This window comes from Hemitrygon akajei, chromosome 5 (genome assembly GCF_048418815.1).
Source record: "Hemitrygon akajei chromosome 5, sHemAka1.3, whole genome shotgun sequence".
NCBI lineage: Eukaryota > Metazoa > Chordata > Chondrichthyes > Myliobatiformes > Dasyatidae > Hemitrygon > Hemitrygon akajei.
In genome coordinates, this window is record NC_133128.1 from 137,356,766 (window position 1) to 137,374,949 (window position 18,184).

General features: G+C 45.3%; 1 protein-coding gene across 4 annotated transcripts in view; it reads right to left on the reverse strand.

Moving 5' to 3' along the window:
• The window catches only part of LOC140728208 (cyclic nucleotide-binding domain-containing protein 2-like), a 36,294-nt gene extending 22,792 nt beyond the window's left edge, over positions 1-13,502 (reverse strand). For 3 of the 4 annotated variants that reach the window (XM_073046616.1, XM_073046615.1, XM_073046618.1), the window contains exons 1-3: positions 12,231-13,502; positions 9,594-9,629; positions 7,176-7,316 (exon numbers count right to left, since the gene is read on the reverse strand). In XM_073046616.1, coding sequence (XP_072902717.1) covers positions 7,176-7,316; positions 9,594-9,629; positions 12,231-12,251 — 198 coding nt within the window. In that variant the 5' untranslated portion in view covers positions 12,252-13,502. Of the gene's footprint in view, positions 1-7,175; positions 7,317-9,593; positions 9,761-12,230 lie in introns of those variants that run through there. The other variant, XM_073046617.1, reaches the window with a different exon arrangement.
• Positions 13,503-18,184: the final 4,682 nt, after the last annotated feature.

Consider the following 18,184-nt stretch of genomic DNA (forward strand, 5'->3'; position numbering starts at 1 on the left):
CCTGCCTCTACCACTTCTACTGGAAGCTTGTTCCACACAGCTACCACTCTGAGTAAAGAAGTTCCCCCTTGTGTTACCCCTAAACCTTTGCCCCCTAACTCTCAACTCATGTCCTCTTGTTTGAATCTCCCCTACTCTCAATGGAAAAAGCCTATCCATGTCAATTCTATCCATCTCCCTCATAATTTTAAATACCTCTATCAAGTCCCCCCTCAACCTTCTAAGCTCCAAAGATTAAAGACCTAACCTGTTCAACCTTTCTCTGTAACTCAGGTGCTGAAACCCAGGTAACATTCTAGTAAATCTCCTCTGTACTCTCTCTATTTTGTTGACATCTTTCCTATAATTCGGTGACCAGAACTGTACACAATACTCCAAATTCGGCCTTACCAATGCCTTGTACAATTTTAACATTACATCCCAACTCCTGTACTCAATGCTCTGATTTATAAAGGCCAGCATACCAAAAGCCTTCTTCACCACCCTATCCACATGAGATCCTACCTTCAGAGAACTGTGCACCATTATCCCTAGATCAATCTGTTCTACCAGTTCTGGTGGATAGCAGGCAACCTTCTAGACCAGAACCTGTGTGTGCAGCTTGGACCCCTTACTGAGTCTTCCTCATGGCCATCCTCAGGGTCTGGGATGGGTCAGAGTGCACACGAGGATCTGAGAGCACCGTGAGTCCATCTTGTTCCTCCTTATCACCTCACCCAACACTCCTCCCAGCTTGGGTTACCCCTGGCCCTCCACTCACGACCCTCACTTCTCCTGGTCATCCAGTCCATGCTGAGTTGGGGACCCACCTGCTTGACCACCAGCCTGCAATGTCAGTTGTCACAAATCCGTGGAATCGGAGGAAACTCTCCAACTCACCAAACTTAGCCATCAGCTTCAGTAAAAGGGAAGGCAATATCATGTTACCTCACAGGCTACACGCCTGCACGATCAACCTCTTCCCAGGCACCACCACTCCCTGAAGTCAGCTGTCCTCCCTCTCTCCTCCTGAGACCCAAGCCAAGGATAATTTCATCACCAAGTGTTACAGCACTGCTTCATTCGACCATCCTAGACCCATCCTCTGCAGGGTCCTTCTTGGCCAAAAAGAAAGAAGGGGGTCTTCGTCCCTGCATCGACTACCGTGGACTCAACGAAATCACCATTAAGAACAACTATCCTCCTCCTTGATGGATGGTACATTCAAGACACAATGCAGTGACAAGATCTTCACCAAACTGGATCTACAGAGCACCTACAACCTGATCTGCATCTGCCTGGGGATGAGTTGAAGATGGTGTTCATAATACCAATTGGCCACTATGGATAGCTAGTGATGCCTTTTGAGTTTTCCAAAAGTCCAGCTATTTTCCAAGCCTTCATCAACGAGATCCTCCAAGACAAGTAGGTCAATGATTTGGACAACACACACAAAATGCTGGTGGAATGCAGCAGGCATCCTGACGAAGGGTCTTAGCCAGAAACGTCAACTATACTTCTCCCTAAAGATGCTGCCTGGCCTGCTGTGTTCCACCAGCATTTTGTGTGTGTTGCTTAATTCCCAGCATCTGCAGATTTCCTCGTGTTTGCAATGATTTGGACTGTGGGATTAATGGATTTGTGGCTAGATTTGCCGATGATACAAAGATAGGTGGAGGAGTGGGTAATGTTGAGGAAACGGAGATAGTTTAGGGGAATGGGCAAAGGAGTGGTAAATGTAATACAATGTTGGAAAGTGTATGGTCATGCACTTTAGTGGAAGAAATAAACGGGCAGACTATTATTTAGATGGGGAGAGAATTCAAACTGCAGAGATGCAGAGGGACTTGGGAGTCCTTGTGCAAGATACCCTAAAGGTTAACCTCCAGGTTGAGTCAGTGGTGAAGAAGGCGAATGCAATGTTGGTATTCATTTCTAGAGGTACAGAATACAAAAGCAGGAATGCGATGTTGAGGCTCTATAAGGCACTCGTGAGACCACACTTGGAGCATTATGTACAGTTTAGGGTTCCTTATTTTAGAAAGTTTAAACTGACATTGGAGAGGATTCAGAGAAGATTCAAAAGAATGATTTCAGGAATGAAAAGGTTACTGTATGAGGAACATCTGGCAGCTCTTGGGTTGTATTCCCTGGAGTTCAGGAGAATGAAGGGGGAATCTCATTGAAACATTACGAATGTTAAAAGGTCTGAACAGATTAGATATGGCAAAGTTATTTCCCATGGTAGGGGAGTCTAGGGCAAGAGGGCACGACTTCAGGATTGAAGGATGTCGATTTAGAACAGGGATGTGGAGTAATTATTTAGTCAGAGGGTTGTAAATCAGTGGAATCTGTTGCCATGAGCGGCTGTGGAGGCCAAGTCATTGGGTGTATTTAAGGCAGAGGTAGATAGGTTCTTGATTAGCCAGGGCATCAAAGGGTATGGGGAGAAGGCAGGGGAGTGGGGATGACTGGAAGAATTGGATCAACCTGTGAGTGAAAGGTGGAGCAGACTTGATAGGCCGAATGGCCTACTTCTGCTCCTATACCTTCTGGTCTTATGGTCTTACATGCTACACAGTTAAGTGGTCATCTACCTCAACAACATTATCATCTTCTCCAATGACCTCAAAGACCAATCTGTCATGTCTGTTTAGTCCTTTAGCATCTCCTCAAAAACCAGCTGTACCGCAAGATAGAGGAACATGCCAGCATTTCCATCCTGAGTTACATCCTTTCACCCCAAGGCATAACCATGGACCCAGGGAATGTGTGTGCTGTAACTGAATAGCCCCAACTGCACTCCATTAAACAGCTACAGCTCTCCTTGGACTTCTCCACTTCTACAGCCGTTTCATTAGGAATTACAGCCAATTTGCTGCTCCACTCACCTCCCTTGCCAAATTGCTTACCTCACGGATAACCTGGTCTGAGGCTGCACGGTCAAGGAGCTCAAGAATCACTTCACCACCACTCCATTCTCTGCCATCCAAACACCTCCAGACCTTTTGTAGTCGAGGTGGATTATCTGATGTGAGCACTGGGACCATCTGCTCCCAGCAGGGACCTGATGGGAAGACACGCCCTTGTGCTTTCTTCTCACACAAGTCAATCACTACGCTGTTGTGGCGTATTCACCATTAAATGGGCCATGGGCTGATGGGAAACACTCAACCCTTCCTTATCTGGACTGATCACCAGAACATCATTTCCATTCAACAGACCTGCCAACTGAACCCACGTCAGGCTTGCTGTGACATCTTCTTTAAGCAATCCAACTTCACCATCTCCCGACCCAGCTCCAAGAACACTAAGGTGGATGCCCTGAAATGATAGTTCAATCCAGCTGTAACGGAGATCAACCCTTAGCTCATCATTTCATCCTCGTCCTGACCATCTATGACCTTGTGAGCCAGATCCGCCAGGCCATACAGCATGAGCCGATACACCTGACATTTGCAGGTATACGCTGTGAAGCATTCCAGTGGGCCCACTCCCCACCCCTCTCCGGCCATCCTGGCGCATGACAGACCCTGGATTTTCTGTGATGTCAGTTCTGGTGGCCTATCATGATCACCGATGTACGTCAGTTCTTCGCTGCCTGGCCTCAGTGTCCAGTCCCTCCAATGTTATGTTTTGTAACGCCAAAACTTTAAAATAATTGAAAGGAAAAGACGGGTCCGAAATGTGAGTCTAACTTCATTTTTTACTTTAAGCGAGGTGTGGGCATATGACATGATAGCATCATGATGTGCAATTCACATATTTCGTACATATAATCATAATGAATTATTTTTTATAAGAATGCTTAATCAAATGATAAGTTTACAATATTACTGTATTCAGATATGACTGATATATTAAATACACAACATCCAACCAGCTGCTCACTGGGATCATGCGACCCTTGCCGGCCCATCGATGCCCATGGTCCCACATTGAGGTGCATTTCATCACTAGTTTCCCTCTTTCCAATGGAGCCAAGGTAATCATGACCGTTCTCTAATGCAGCCCACTTCATTGCTTTCCCCAAATTTCTGTCAGCCGCAGAGACGGCAAATCTGGTTCTTCAAAATGCAGTTCTCCTCCAGAGCTTGCCCAGGACATTGTGTCAGACTCAGGCCCGCAATTCTTCTCCCCTTTTGGTGAGCCTTCTCCTCTCTCCTCTGCACCTCAGTGAGTCTGTCCTCTGGCTATCATCGGCAGACCAAAGGACAATCAGCAAGCGGAGAAGTTTCTGCAATGCTTCCACATGGAAGAAGTACCTGGTCTGGGCCAAGCTGTCCCACAATCTACACACCTTCTTTGCCATGGGTATGTCACCCTTTGAAGTGCTTCATGGCTACCAACCCCCATGGTTCCCCGCAGAAGAGCCAATGGTGGAGGTCCTGTCAGCCAGGGCCCTGGTTTGCCGTGCGGAAATGTTTAGAAGATGGAACTGTGGGCCATCCTAGTTGCAAACTGCACCCACTGCCACCAAACAACCGCTGGCACCCTGCCAGACTACTCCAGCCTGGGGACCATGTCTGGCTATCCACCCAGGAGCTGCCCCTGCCCACCAACTCACGCAAACTCTCGCCTTGCTGCATTGGTCCCTTCAAGATTACTTATCACATCAATCCAGTCACTTACCATTTCCAGCTGCCATCTTCCTTCAGGATCGCACCCACCTTCCATGTGTCCTGGCCCAAGCCTGTTGTCCAGGGACCGCTGAACCCACCTGAGCCTGCACTTCCAGAACCAAGGATGGTGGAATGTGGTCTAGTGTACATGGCTCACTGGTGGACGGATTCACATCAGCATAGACAGGGTGTACAGTACCTGGTTGACTGGGAAGGGTATGGGCCAGAGAAGAGATCTTGAGTGCTGTCAAGTTACATCTTGGATCGATCATTCATCGAGAAGTTCCACCAGACCCATCTGGATCATCCTGGCCAATTGGGGGCCAACTATAGGGGGATCCTCTCAGGCCTGTATATGCAAGCTCCTCCCAATCTTGACCCAGCTAACAGGAATCACCTGCCACTCATTTCCACTCATCACCTGCAGCCTATTTAAACCCAGCTCTCGTCCACAATCCTTGGAACCAGCCAGCCTCAACCAATTGCTTCTAGATTTCAGTTACCTTGTTGCCTTGTCATGTTAAGTATCTGTTCTCTCTTTTGGCCCCTTGTGGCTCGTTATTTTGCAGTTTATTATTAAAGTCATCACTCACCACTGAATTGTCTCTGCTGCTCTGCATTTGGTTCAAACCTCCTTGACATGTCCTAACAATAAGTCATATTCAAGTTCAAATTGAAGTTTATAGTCATAATATTAACAGATAATAAAAATATCCTGTAGATGTACAAGTTGACATAGTTAAATATACAGCCGCATTGCTGCTACTGCCACTGTCATAACTAATGTGTATTGGATGGTAGCGGGGTGTTTAGAAGTCACACAGCCTGGGGGAGATAACAGCCCTTGTCTTATACTGCAGTACCTTCTGCCTGACAGTAGAAGGTCAATGAGATTATGGGATGGATGGGAGGGGTACTTGACAATGCTGATGGCAGTGCAAATGCGATTCTGGTTTATGTCTTGGTTTGGTGGGGGGGAAGAGAGACCCCAGTGGCTCTCTCAGCAGTCCTCACAATCCGTTGCAGGGTCTTATAGTCAGATGCCTTGCGATTTTGATACTAGATGGTGATAGAGCTGTCGGGACACTCTTGATGGTTCTCCAGTAGTGTGTGGTTAGAATGGGGGCAGGGAACCTCACTCACCTCAATCTCTTCAGGAAGTGGAGGCACTGCTGTGCTTTCTTGATTAAAGAGGTGGTGTTGAGGAACACATCTGTGATGTGTACTCCTAGAAATGGAGTACACCATTTCTCCTGGAGCCATCGATGTGCAGTAGGGAGTGACCCACCTGTACCTCAATGAAGTCCACAATAATCTCTTTAGTCTTGTCCATGTTAAGGCTCAAGTTGTTGTCTTCACAACAGTCCAGAAGCTACTCTGCCTCCTTTCTGTATGCCGTTTCATCATTGTTGCTGAAGAGGCAAACTCAAAGATGTGGTTCATGCTGTAGTACAGTCATGGTCCAGCAGTGTGAACGGCAATGGGCTGAGCATGCAGCTCGGGGGGGCTGCTAATACTCAGTGTGATGGAGCTGGAGGTGTTGCTGCCAACACTGACTGAGTTACTTCCATCACGGCAGTCCAAGATCCAGTTACAGAGATCCAACAAGGACAGTTTATTCACCAGCTTCTGAGGAATGATCGTATTAGATGCCAAACTGAAGTGGATGAACAACATTCTGACATAGGAGATACTATTCTTGAGGTGGGACAGGACTGAGTAAAGGCCAGAGGTTACTGCATCATTGGAGGACAAATCTGGGCAATATACAACCTGGTTAAGAGTCCAATGTAGTGGGAAGGCTGGATTTAATGTTGGTCATGGCCAGCTACTCAAAGCACTTCATTATTATTGAGATTAGTGCCACTGGACAGTAGTCACTAAAGCAGGTTACCATCAGCCTCTTGGACACTGGAATAATGGCAGCAGTCTTGAAACCTTTAGGAATGTCGCACTGTTTCAGGGAGATGTTAATGACAGCTGTGAGGACTTCTGCCAGCTGGGCCGTATAGTCTCTCAGCATCTAACCAGGTATGTTGTCAGGCCCCGCAGCTTTGCACGGGTCGACCCTGACTAGGGTGTTCCTCGCGTGTGCTCTGGAAGGACACTGCCCGCTCTTTGGGGGAGACAGGGAGCTTTCTCCATCAGCACATTTGTTCAGTGCATCAGGCTGTTCTCAGTAGTGATAATTTATTTTTGACATTTGCACAGTTTGCCTTCTTTTGCACATCGGTAGTTTGTCAGTATTTGTTTATATGTTGCTCATCATAAATTCTGTTGTATTTCTATAAATGCCTGCGAGAAAGTGAATCTTTGGTGACAAGTATGATAATAAAATTGCTTTGAACTTTGAAGAGTCTCTTAAATGCCCTAAAGAATCTGCCTCTACCACTACCCCTGGCGGCCCATTCCACACACCCGTCGCTCCCTGTGTACAATTCCTACCTCTGACATCCCTCCTATACTTTCCAGCAATCACCTTGAAATCGTTCCCTCTCGTATTAGCCACTTCCACCCCGGGGGAATAAGTAACACTTCTGCCCAAGCATGTCAGAAGCGGTGGAATGCCCTCACCTCTTCAGTCTGTGTCTTGGTGGCGTACTTCGTCAGCGTTGCCCAGACGTGCATGAAGGTGGTCGACACCGCGCGCAGGCGCATGCAGACTCGACACATGAGAACCACCTTTCTGGCAATGATTCGGAACCTGCAAAGCAACTGGGGGAGAAAATGGGACTTGAACCCACAAGCATAATTGTATTCAACTTAATGGGCTACAGCGACAGGAATTAACCATCACATGTTGTTGCTTTTTAAAGGATCCATCTCATCATGCAGGGTCCCGATGAGGAAGTTTGATACCTAAATTGGCTTTGCAGTGCAGGGAAAGAACTAGACTGCAGGGTGCTGTAAGGGGCAAGGTCAGCTGGGCAGAAAAATGGCAAATGAATCTGACCCAGGGAAGTGTGAGGTAATGCACTAGAGGAAATGCATGATGAAGAAATTCAGAGTAAATCCAAAGCCATTTTATGGTGCAGAACTTTTAATGTATGCCCATGGATCCTCAAAGATCAATGTTAAAAAGTCTTACAGGATCGTCTCCTTTATCTGCCAAAGCAGGGGATATGCAGTACCGTAGAATGCTTGTTAGTCCTCAGCTTGGGTGCAGTGCAGAGTTCCACTCACTGTATTGCAGGGGGAATGTGACTGCACTGGTGAGGGTGCAGAGGGGATTAGCCAGGCCCTGAGCGTTGTCGCAGGAAAGCAGCATCCATCATCAAAGAACACCTCCACACAGATAATAGATTTACTTTCAACATTTGCAGTGACAGGGAAAGAATTTTTTCTTGGAATAGAAGAGGCTGAATATGCAAAATGGAGAATTTGGGAAGAATGCCTATCCCTAAGTCAAAATCCAGGGAACAGGGGTTCAGAATAACTGGCAGGAGAAAATATGCAGATGCTGGAAATCCAAACAACACTCACAAAACGCTGGAGGAACTCAGCAGGCCAGGCAGCATCTATGGAAAAGAGTGCAGTCGACGTTTCAGGCCGAGACCCTTCAGCAGGACTGGAGAACTGAAAGATGAGGAGTAGAGTTAAAAGTTGGGTGGGGGGGGGGGGGAAGGGAAGGAGAAACACGAGGTGAAAGGTGAAACTGGGGGGTGGGGGGTGAAGTAAGGAGCTGGGATGTTGATTGGTGAAAGAGATACAGGGCTGGAGAAGGGGGAATCTAATAGGAGCGGACAGAAGGCACAGGAAGAAAGAAAAAGGGGGGAGGAGCACCAGAGGAAGGCAATGGGCGGGCAAGGAGATAAGGTGAGAGGGGGCAGGGCCATTACCGGAAGTTCAAGGAGGCTACCCAGACAGAATATAAGGTGTTGTTGCTCCAACCTGAGTGTGGCCTCACCACGACAGTAGAGACCATGGATAGACATATTGGAATGGGAAGTGGAATGAAAATGGCTGGCCCCTGGGAGATCCTGCTTGTTCTGGTGGACAGAGCGAAGGTGCCCAGTGAAGTGGTCTCCCAATCTATATCAGGACTCATTGATTTACAAGAGGCCACACCGGGGGCATTGGACACAGTATATGACCCAAACAGACTCACAGGTGAAGTATCACCTCATCTGGAAGCACTGTTTGGGGCCCTGAATGGTGGTGAGGGAGGAGGTGTAGGGGCAGGTGTAGCACTTGTTCTGCTTGCAAGGATAAGTGCCAGGAGGGAGGTCAGTGGGGATGGACAAACGGACAAGGGAGTCGCGTAGCTGGATCCCTGCGAAAAGCAGAAAGTGGGGGTGGGGGAGGGAAAGATGTGCTTGGTGGTGGCATCCCATTGGAGATGGCGGAAGTGCGAAGAATTATGTGCTGAACGTGAAGGCTGGTGCGGTGGTAGGTGAGGACAAGAGGAACCCTATTCCTGGTAGGGTGGCCTCTCTTTCACCAATCAACAGCACAGCTCTTTACCCTTCCCCTCCCAATTTCACTCATCACCTTGTGTTTCTCCCTCCCCTTCCCCTACCTTTTAACTCCACTCATCTTTTTTTCTCCAGTCCTGCTGAAGGGTCTCTGCCAGAAACGGACATTTTTCCATCGATGCTGCCTGGTCTGCTGAGTTCCTCCAGCATTTTGTGTGTGTTGTTCAGAGTAACTGGAGAAGGATTGAGGGGAGTCATGGTGGCCACAAGGGGGAGATGAGAGTTTGTTTTCCCACCCAGAGGATGCTGTGTAAAATGGTGGTCAAATCACGTTATAGAATGTGAGCCTGTAAATCATGTGTTGAGAGGAATGACTGAGCTGATTAACTCATCCAGCACGGCAATGATAGGCCGAGTGGCCTCCTGCATCACATTCTCATTCATTCCATGATTCTATTCCCCCGGCTTCGGAACATCCCCAAGAAGTCGTCATTCCAATGGACAACTTTGAGCTCTCACTGGCAAAATACACAGAACGTGGCAATAATTCCTGATTAAATATAGCAGAATTGCTCACCACAGCTTCCTCCTTTGTAGCATGCTGTTTGGACATCTAAAAGGCAGAAAACAAGTCAGTCGATATCACTGCTCCTTTGCTGAAGCTCTGGGTTATGATGTTGCACTGTATTACTTAAACGCACCCAGTTTTGATTGCCAATAATGTCCCAGCCCCTGGCAATAACACCTTACAGGTCCTAGAACTGTTTTAAAGGTATCACGAGAGTCTGAAGCAGAATCAGGATTATCATCACTGACGTATGTCGTGAAATTTGTTGTTTTGTGGCAGCAGTACAGTGCAATACATATTATAATAAATATATATAAAAATTAATCATCATTCCCCTAGGTAATGTATTCGGAGCTGGGCATGGAAGGTATTTTGCCCTTAGTAGGAAAAGTTAAAACAGAAATAAATTAAAATATTAGAACAGTCTAGGTTTGCTACTCCCTCAAGCACAGATTAATGATGGCACTACAACTCACTCAGTGAAGCCCCACCCATACTACATTGTGCCATCGATTTCCTCACAAACAAGAGATGCTGGAAATACAAGTAACATACACAAAATGCTGGAGGAACTCAGGAGGCCAGGCAGCATCTACAGAAAAGAGAATAGTCAACATTTTGGGCCAAGACCCTTCATCAGGACCTTCATCTGTCTTGATGAAGGGTTTCGGCCTAAAACATTGACTATACTCATTTCCATAGACGCTGCCTGGCCTCCTGAGTTCCTCCAGCATCTTGTGTGTGTGTTCCAACGATTTCCTCAGTGCTTTTTCCCCAACGCAGTATTCAAGCATACATACACCAAGTGATTTTCCTGCCTGCTTTAACATGATGCCATGACTTCATGGGATTAGAAGTCAGTGCTGTGGTCAACCAGGGTCAACCACTCCTGACAGCACCCCATGGTGCTCCCACCTCAGCTGGATTGGTGTTTCCAGGACACAGGCATGAATGATGAGGAGAGCATCTAGGACATAGGCTGATTGTTGCGTGCCATGCCAAGATGTTGCTTGACTACACTGTGTAACAGTTCCCCTTACTGAGATGCCAGTTAGATGGACCTTGTAGGGTCGGCTTTGGCAAAACTAGAAACAACACCCATGTCAATGTGGTGGTCTACTGGTTTTGTAAAATGATGGGGAGAGGGTGCACTTAAGTTTGTGGCACAGAAAAATGTCCTTCTCAAGCATTGTCCATAGCATCTGGAGAAGGACCATCCAGTCTAGTTTCAGGGACCACTATTACATTCTGGTCTCCGGCACCCCAGTACATTTTGAAGACAATAGGAATTTCTGCCCCCACCCCCATCATTCCTCTGGCAATTTCAAAAGTCCACCAACTTCCAGCTGACATTTCTCAATGTGTTCTCCCTAGACCTTGTGAGCATTAAGTTAAAACTATATCCTTAGATTAGTCATGTTTTACAGTGCACCTTCAATTCACCCTGTGAAGGCTTGTCTTACAATATAAAAATATTACTTTATAATAAATTATTTGTCATAATCAAACATAATTATAAATTTATATTTTGTAATTATACCTTAAAATATAAGTGCATTGTGAATAAAAGTCATAATAAATCTTCTCTCAGCCTCCCCTCTTTGAAAGTAAACAGCCCCAGCCCATCAACATTGTTTTATAGTGAAGTTCTCCAACCTCCATAAATCCACACTGTCCCATCTCTCGTGCTACTGCAACTTTAAAGATTAGCTTTACTTGTCAGACATACATCGAAACATACAGCAAATTGTGTAGCTTGCCTCAAATCAGCACGGATTGCGCTGGGGGGGGGGGGGGGGCAGCCTGACACGCTCGCAGTGCCGTACTAACCCTGACCGTCCTTCTTTGGAATGTGGGAGGAAATCAGATAAACCGGAGAAAACCCACACGCTCACGGGGATAATGTATAAACTTCCTACAACAGTGACGGGAATGGAGCCCTGATCTTACAACTCGGTGTTGGTAAGTACCATATTGGTAACCAGAACTATACTGGGCAGCCAAAGAAAATGTTTCATGCAGTTCCAGCATTAACGCCCCACTCTCACAGAGCCATAAAGCACACAAACAGGCTCTTCAGCCCATTAAGTTTCTGCTGTTTATCAAGCACTCCTTTATACCAATCCCACTTTGTGCTCCCCACAATACTGTCACCCACCTAAGCACCAGGGACACCAGTAGCCAATCAATCTGCTTGTCTTTGGAATTGTTTATTGAGAGATATGGCAGATATTCTGACCCACTCCATTAACAGACTAGCCCATTCGGCTTTGAAATGTGGGCGGAAACCGGAGCACTCGGAGGAGAAGCACAGGGGCCGATTGGACAAACTCTTTACAACAGACTCTATACAAACAGTCCCGAAGTCAGAACTGAACTGACGACGCCGACACTGCCTACTGAGTCGCCAACATCTCCACCAGATGCTCCGAGTGTGCCGTCATGTCTCTAACCTAGTCAGGGCAGTTGTCTTTTCAGCCACTCTGACCATTTGGGAATATCTTTTGTTTCCCTAATAAGCTCAGGCATCGCCGTGAGCCAAAAGAAGCTGGAGTAATATTAAAGATACAACTTGAACGCCAGGAGAGTTTCGCGCCGTGTATATACATAGTTAACGCCGGGTTACTCGAGTGAGCGTCTCCACACCTTCTTGCGGGCGGTCCCCATAGCTGCTTTTCCCAGAGCCGACCGCACTCGGCGTGCCGCTCATCCCTCTCCCGAGCTGCCGGTGGCGTCTTTTGAAAGAGTGCACCGTTCGGAATTGGAACAGCCGCCCAACGCGCCTCCAAGCCGGCAGGCCGGTCAGAGAGGAGCCCCCGGCATTCGGAGGGTCTGGCTTGTAATGTCGGACCCCCGCCCATCCTCTCCCCTTACACTCAGCCGCAATCCAGCTTCCAGGAACTAATCCAAAATTCGTTTGCGTATGCAGGCTGGGGGACCAGAGCAAAGCAACATTAATAAATCATGCATTACTGTTATAAAGTTAAATATTTAGTATAATAAAATTTAAATGCATTTTAACAAAAAAATAATTCAATTTTAAAAAGCCCTCGCTTTTTAAATTTTCACTTTTTGCAATCCTGGCACCTTTTAAATGTTCTTATTTTTACTGTAATTTGCCAGGTTTAATTGACAAAGAATGCACCAACTTCTTGAGTTGGTGCATTCCAAATGCTTGACCATACCTCTACCTCTCCCTGATGCGATGCAAAATCTTTCACATCGGATGACTCATGCACAAAGTAAGTCTTTCAGAAGCAGCAGAGAGGGTGTATATTTTTTATATCTGACACCTGGAAAGGAGATACCGGCAGGAGTCAAATGGCACTCAGGCAATTCGATGTTATCTTTGGATTGAAGATTAGGGGAGAGCATGTTGCAGTCCAGTGGCCAACAGAGCAACACAGCATGGAAAAAAGGCCCTTTGGCCCAACTGCTCCATACTGACTAAGGTTCCCATCTAAGCTTGTCCCATTTGCTCCCATTTAGTCCATATCCTTTCCTATCCAGGCACTTTTAAAAGTTCAACCACTGCAGCCCATTCAAATACAGACTACTCTCCAGGTGAAGGAGTTGCCTTTCAATTTCCTATTAGATTTCCTTCCTCTTACCGTAAACCTATATGTACCTAGTTCTTGATTCCCTAGTCCTGAGGAAACGATGGGGCACATTCACCCTACATAATGATATACAGCTCTATAAGATAACCCCTCAGTCTCCTATGCTGCACTGAAAAAAGTTCCAACACCTCAACCTCCATTTATAACTCAGTCCCTCAAGTCCTTGCAACTCTTTCGTAACTCTCCCTTGCACTCTTTCCAGCTTAATGACATCTTGACTGAAACTAAACACAATATTCCAAATGCGGTCTCATCAATGTCTTTACAACTCAATATACAAGGGGTGATTGACAAGTTAGTGGCCTAAGGTAGAAGGAGTCAATTTTAGAAAACCTAGCACATTTATTTTTCAACATAGTGCCCTCCTACATTTACGCACTTAGTCCAGCGGTCGTGGAGCATACGGATCTTGGACCTCCAGAAAGTGTCCACAGATGGGTGGTTGATAAGTTTGTGGCCTAACGTAGAAGGAGATGAGTTATACAGCTCTCGTTGCATGCATATGCAGGTCAACTCTTTGAGTGATTATGCAGAAAGTTTGAAGTTAACAACTCACCTCCTTCAACCTTAGGCTATGAACTTATCAATCAACCCTGATGAGTTATTAACTTCAAACTTTCTGCATAATCACTCAAAGAGTTGAACTGCATTTGCATGTAACGAGAGCTGTATAACTCATCTCCTTCTACCTTAGGCCATGAACTTACCACTCACCCCTGCTGTGGACACGTCCTGGAGGTCCAAGATCCGTATGCACCACGACCGCTGGACTAAGTGTGTTAATGTAGGAGGAGACTATGTTGAAAAAATAAATGTGCTAGGTTTTCTAAAATTGACTCCTTCTACCTTAGGCCATGAACATATCAATCACCCCTCGTAGCATCCCAACTTCTATACTCATTGTCCTGACCAATGAAGGCCAATGGCCCAAAAACTTCTTCATCACCATGTCTACTTGTGATACCACTGTCAGGGAATCATGTTTTGTCTCTGCCCTACACTCCTCAGGGGCTTTCGTTCACTGTGGAAGTCTTATACTCATTTGTCTTCACACCTCACACCTATCTGAATTAAACTCTGCTTACCATTCCTTGACCCACTTAACCAGCTGAACAAGATCCCTTTGAAAATCTTGATAACAATCTGCACTCTCAATGACACTGCCTATTTTAATGCGATCTACAAACTCACTAACCATGCTTTGTACATTTTCATCCAGATTAACGATATAGATAACAAAAATAGCAACAATCTTAGTATGAACTCTTGGGAAACATCACTAGTCAAGGTTCAAAAGTTCAAAGTAAATTTATTATTAAAACATATATGTCACCATATACAACCCTGAGGTTAATTTTCTTCAAAGGTTTCAGGGGTACATTTAGTGTCAGAGAAATGTATACAATATACATTCTGAAATTCTTTTGTGGACATACTCAAATAATAAAATAATAACCATAATAGAGTCAATGAAAGACTGCATCAACTTAGCTGCTCAACCAGTGTGCAAAAGATATAAAGGCCTTCCATCCAAAAAAAACCTTGCACCATCACTCCTGCTTCCTAGCATCAAGCCAGTTCTGTAAACAGTTAGCAAGCTCTCCCTGGATATCATGCAATCCAACTTTACACAGCAACCTACTATCAAAGTCCATATAGACCTTATCAACTGCCCTGACTTCATCTGCTTTTCTGGTTACATCTTCAAAAAAACCCTCAAATTCATGAGATATGACCTCCTGCTTCCTACTCAAAGCCATGCTGATTATCCCTAATCAACCCGTTTTTTGCAAATGCTTGTACATCTTGTCTCTCAGAATACTCTCTAGTAATTCACCTGCCAGAGATTTTAGATTCACTGGTGCATAGCTCCCAGATTTTTTTCATTGCAGCCCTTCTCAAATAGGGGTAAATTAGTCACTCTGCAATCTTCCAGCGCTTCATCCATCACTAATGTGCAATGATAACACTAATGTGTCATCTCTCCACCAGGGGCTCCCACAACTTCTTCCGGGGCTCTCCAACAGTGGATATACCAGAAGATTTATTTACCTTCATGTATTTTCAATCATCCAATACTTCCTTTGCTGTAATGCAGACTATTGCCAGGACTTCCCCATTGAATACCTCAAGCTGCTTACATCTTTGTCCGTGGAAGTAAACAGGAATATTTGATGACCTCACCCATTTCCTGTGACTTTGCAAAGAGAAGTCAATTTAAGTCTTTGAGGTGTCTCTAGACACTCTTTCCCCCTTAATATAGTTATAATGTCTCTTTGGACTCTACTTAAGTTTTTCTGTCAAAGCTATCTCATGCCTCCTTTTGTATACCTTTATCAAATCTCCTCTCAATCTTCTACATTCAAGGGAATAAAATCCTAACCTATTCAATCTTTCCATAAAACTCAGGTCCTCCAGACCCAGCAACATCCATTTTCTCTGTACTCCTTCAACATGTTTACATCTTTCCTGTAGGTAGGTGACCAAAACTGCACACAATGATCCAAATTAGGCCTCACCAATGTCTTAAACATAACATCCAATCCCCTGTACTTAATACTTTGATTTATGAAGATCAATATGCCAAAAGTTTTCTTTACAACCCTATCTACCGTGCCACCACTTTCATTGAATTATGAACCTGTATTCCGAAATCTTTTTGTTCTACCACACTTCTCAGTGATTACCACTTTCTGTGCAAGACCTACCCTGGTTGGTCCTACAACACCTCGCACTTGTCTTCATTAAATTACACATGTCATTTTTCAGCCCATTTTTCCAGCTGATCCAGATCCCTCTGCAAGCCATGATAGCTTTCCTCATTGTTCACTACTCCCCAATCGTGGTGTCATCCACCATTTTGCTGATCCAGTTAACCACATTATCATCCAGATCAGTGATACAGATGATGAACCACAGCGACCCAGCACCAATCCCTGTGGCATCCCACTAGTCACGGGCCTCCAGTCAGAGAGGCAACCTTCTATTACCACTCACTGGATTCTGCCTCAAAACCAACATCTAATCCAATTTACTACTTCATCTTGAATGCCAAGCAACTGAGCCTTCTTGACCAACCTCCCATGAGGGACCTTGCCAAGCGCCTTACTAACATCCATGTAAAGAACATCCACTGCCTTACCTTCATCAACATTCCTGGTAACTTCCTCAAAAAGCTGTAAGATTGGTTAGACATGACCTACCACACACAAAGCTATGCTGACAATCCTTAATCAGTCCCTGTCTATCCAAATATTCTAGCATCTGGACCCTTAGAATATCTTCCAATAACTTTCCTACTACTGATAACATACTCACGTCTATGTTTCCTGGTTTATTTTTAGAGCCTTTCTTAAACAGCAGAATAAATTCGGCTAGCCTCCAATCCTCCTGCATCTCATCTGTCACTGAGGAAGAATTAAATATCTCTGCTAGGGCCTCGGCAATTTTTGCATTTGTCTCCCGCAGGGTCTGAGGCAACACCTTGTCAGGCCCTGAGGATTTATTCACCCTGATTTCCCTCAAGACAGTAAACACTTCCTCCTCTATAATCTATATAGACTCCATGAAGTTGATGTTGTTCTGCCTCACTTCTATAGACTCTGTGTCCACCTCCTTAGTAAATACAGATGCAAAAAATGCATTTGAGATCTCCTCCATCTCTTTTGGCTCCAGGCATGAATTACCATTCCGATCTTCCAGAGGACAAGATTTGTCCATTGCAATCCTTTTTCTCTTAACATATCTGAAGGATTCTCCTTCACCTTATCTGCTAAGGCAACCTCATACATTCTTTTAGCCTTCCTGATTTCTTTCTTACGTGTTCTCATGCATTGTGATCACTAGATACAAAGTGTTCACCTACTTCTGTCACCTGCCCTGTCTCATTCCCTAATAGCAGATCCAGTATGACACACTCTCTCATTAGGACTTCTATGTACTGATTAAGAAAACTTTCCTGAACACATTTGACAAACTCTATCCTACCTAGTCCTTTTACAGTATGGAATTCCCAGTCAATACGAAGGGTGATTGATAAGTTTGTGGCCTAAGGTAGAAGGAGTCAATTTTAGAAAACCTAGCACATTTATTTTTCAACATAGTCTCCTCCTACACGTACACACTTAGTCCAGCGTCATGGAACATACGGATCCCTTCTTTGTAGAAGTGGTCCACAGCAGGGGTGATTGATAAGTTCATGGCCCAAGGTGGAAGGAGATGAGTTACACAGCTCTCATTACATGGACGTGCAGTTCAACTCTTTGAGTGAAAATGCAGAAAGTTTGAAGTTAATAACTCATCTCCATCTACCTTAGGACACAAACTTATCAATCACCCCTGCTGTGGACCACTTCTGGAGGTTCAAGACACTGACTTCTCCAAAGAAGGGATCCGTATGCTCCACGACCGCTGGACTAAGTGTGTACATGTAGGAGGGGACTATGTTGAAAAATAAATGTGCTAGATTTTCTAACATTGACTCCTTCTACCTTAGGCCACTAACTTGTCAATCACCCCTCATGTATGGAAAGTTAAAATCACCTACCATAACAACTTTATATTTCTTGAAACAATCTGTTATATCTCTACATACTTGTTCCTCAAAGTTCCTCCGACTGTTGGGTGGTCTGTAATATTGCCCCATTAACATGGTCATCATACCTTTCTTATTATTTAGTTCCACCCATAACTTCTCACTAGACGTGTTCTCCAATCTGTCCTGACTGAGCATTTTCCTTGACCGGTAACACCACCCCTCCTCCTTCAATCCCCCCATCTAAAACAAGGGAACCCCATCGAGATGCCAGTCCTGCCCCTCCTGAAACCAAGCCTCACTAATGGCTACAGTATCATAATGCCAGATGCTGATCCATGCCCTGAGCTCACCTGCCTTTCTTATAATGCTTCTTGCACTGAAATATACACAACTCAAGACATTAGTTGCACCATGCTCAAACTTTTGAATCCTGACTTTGTTTG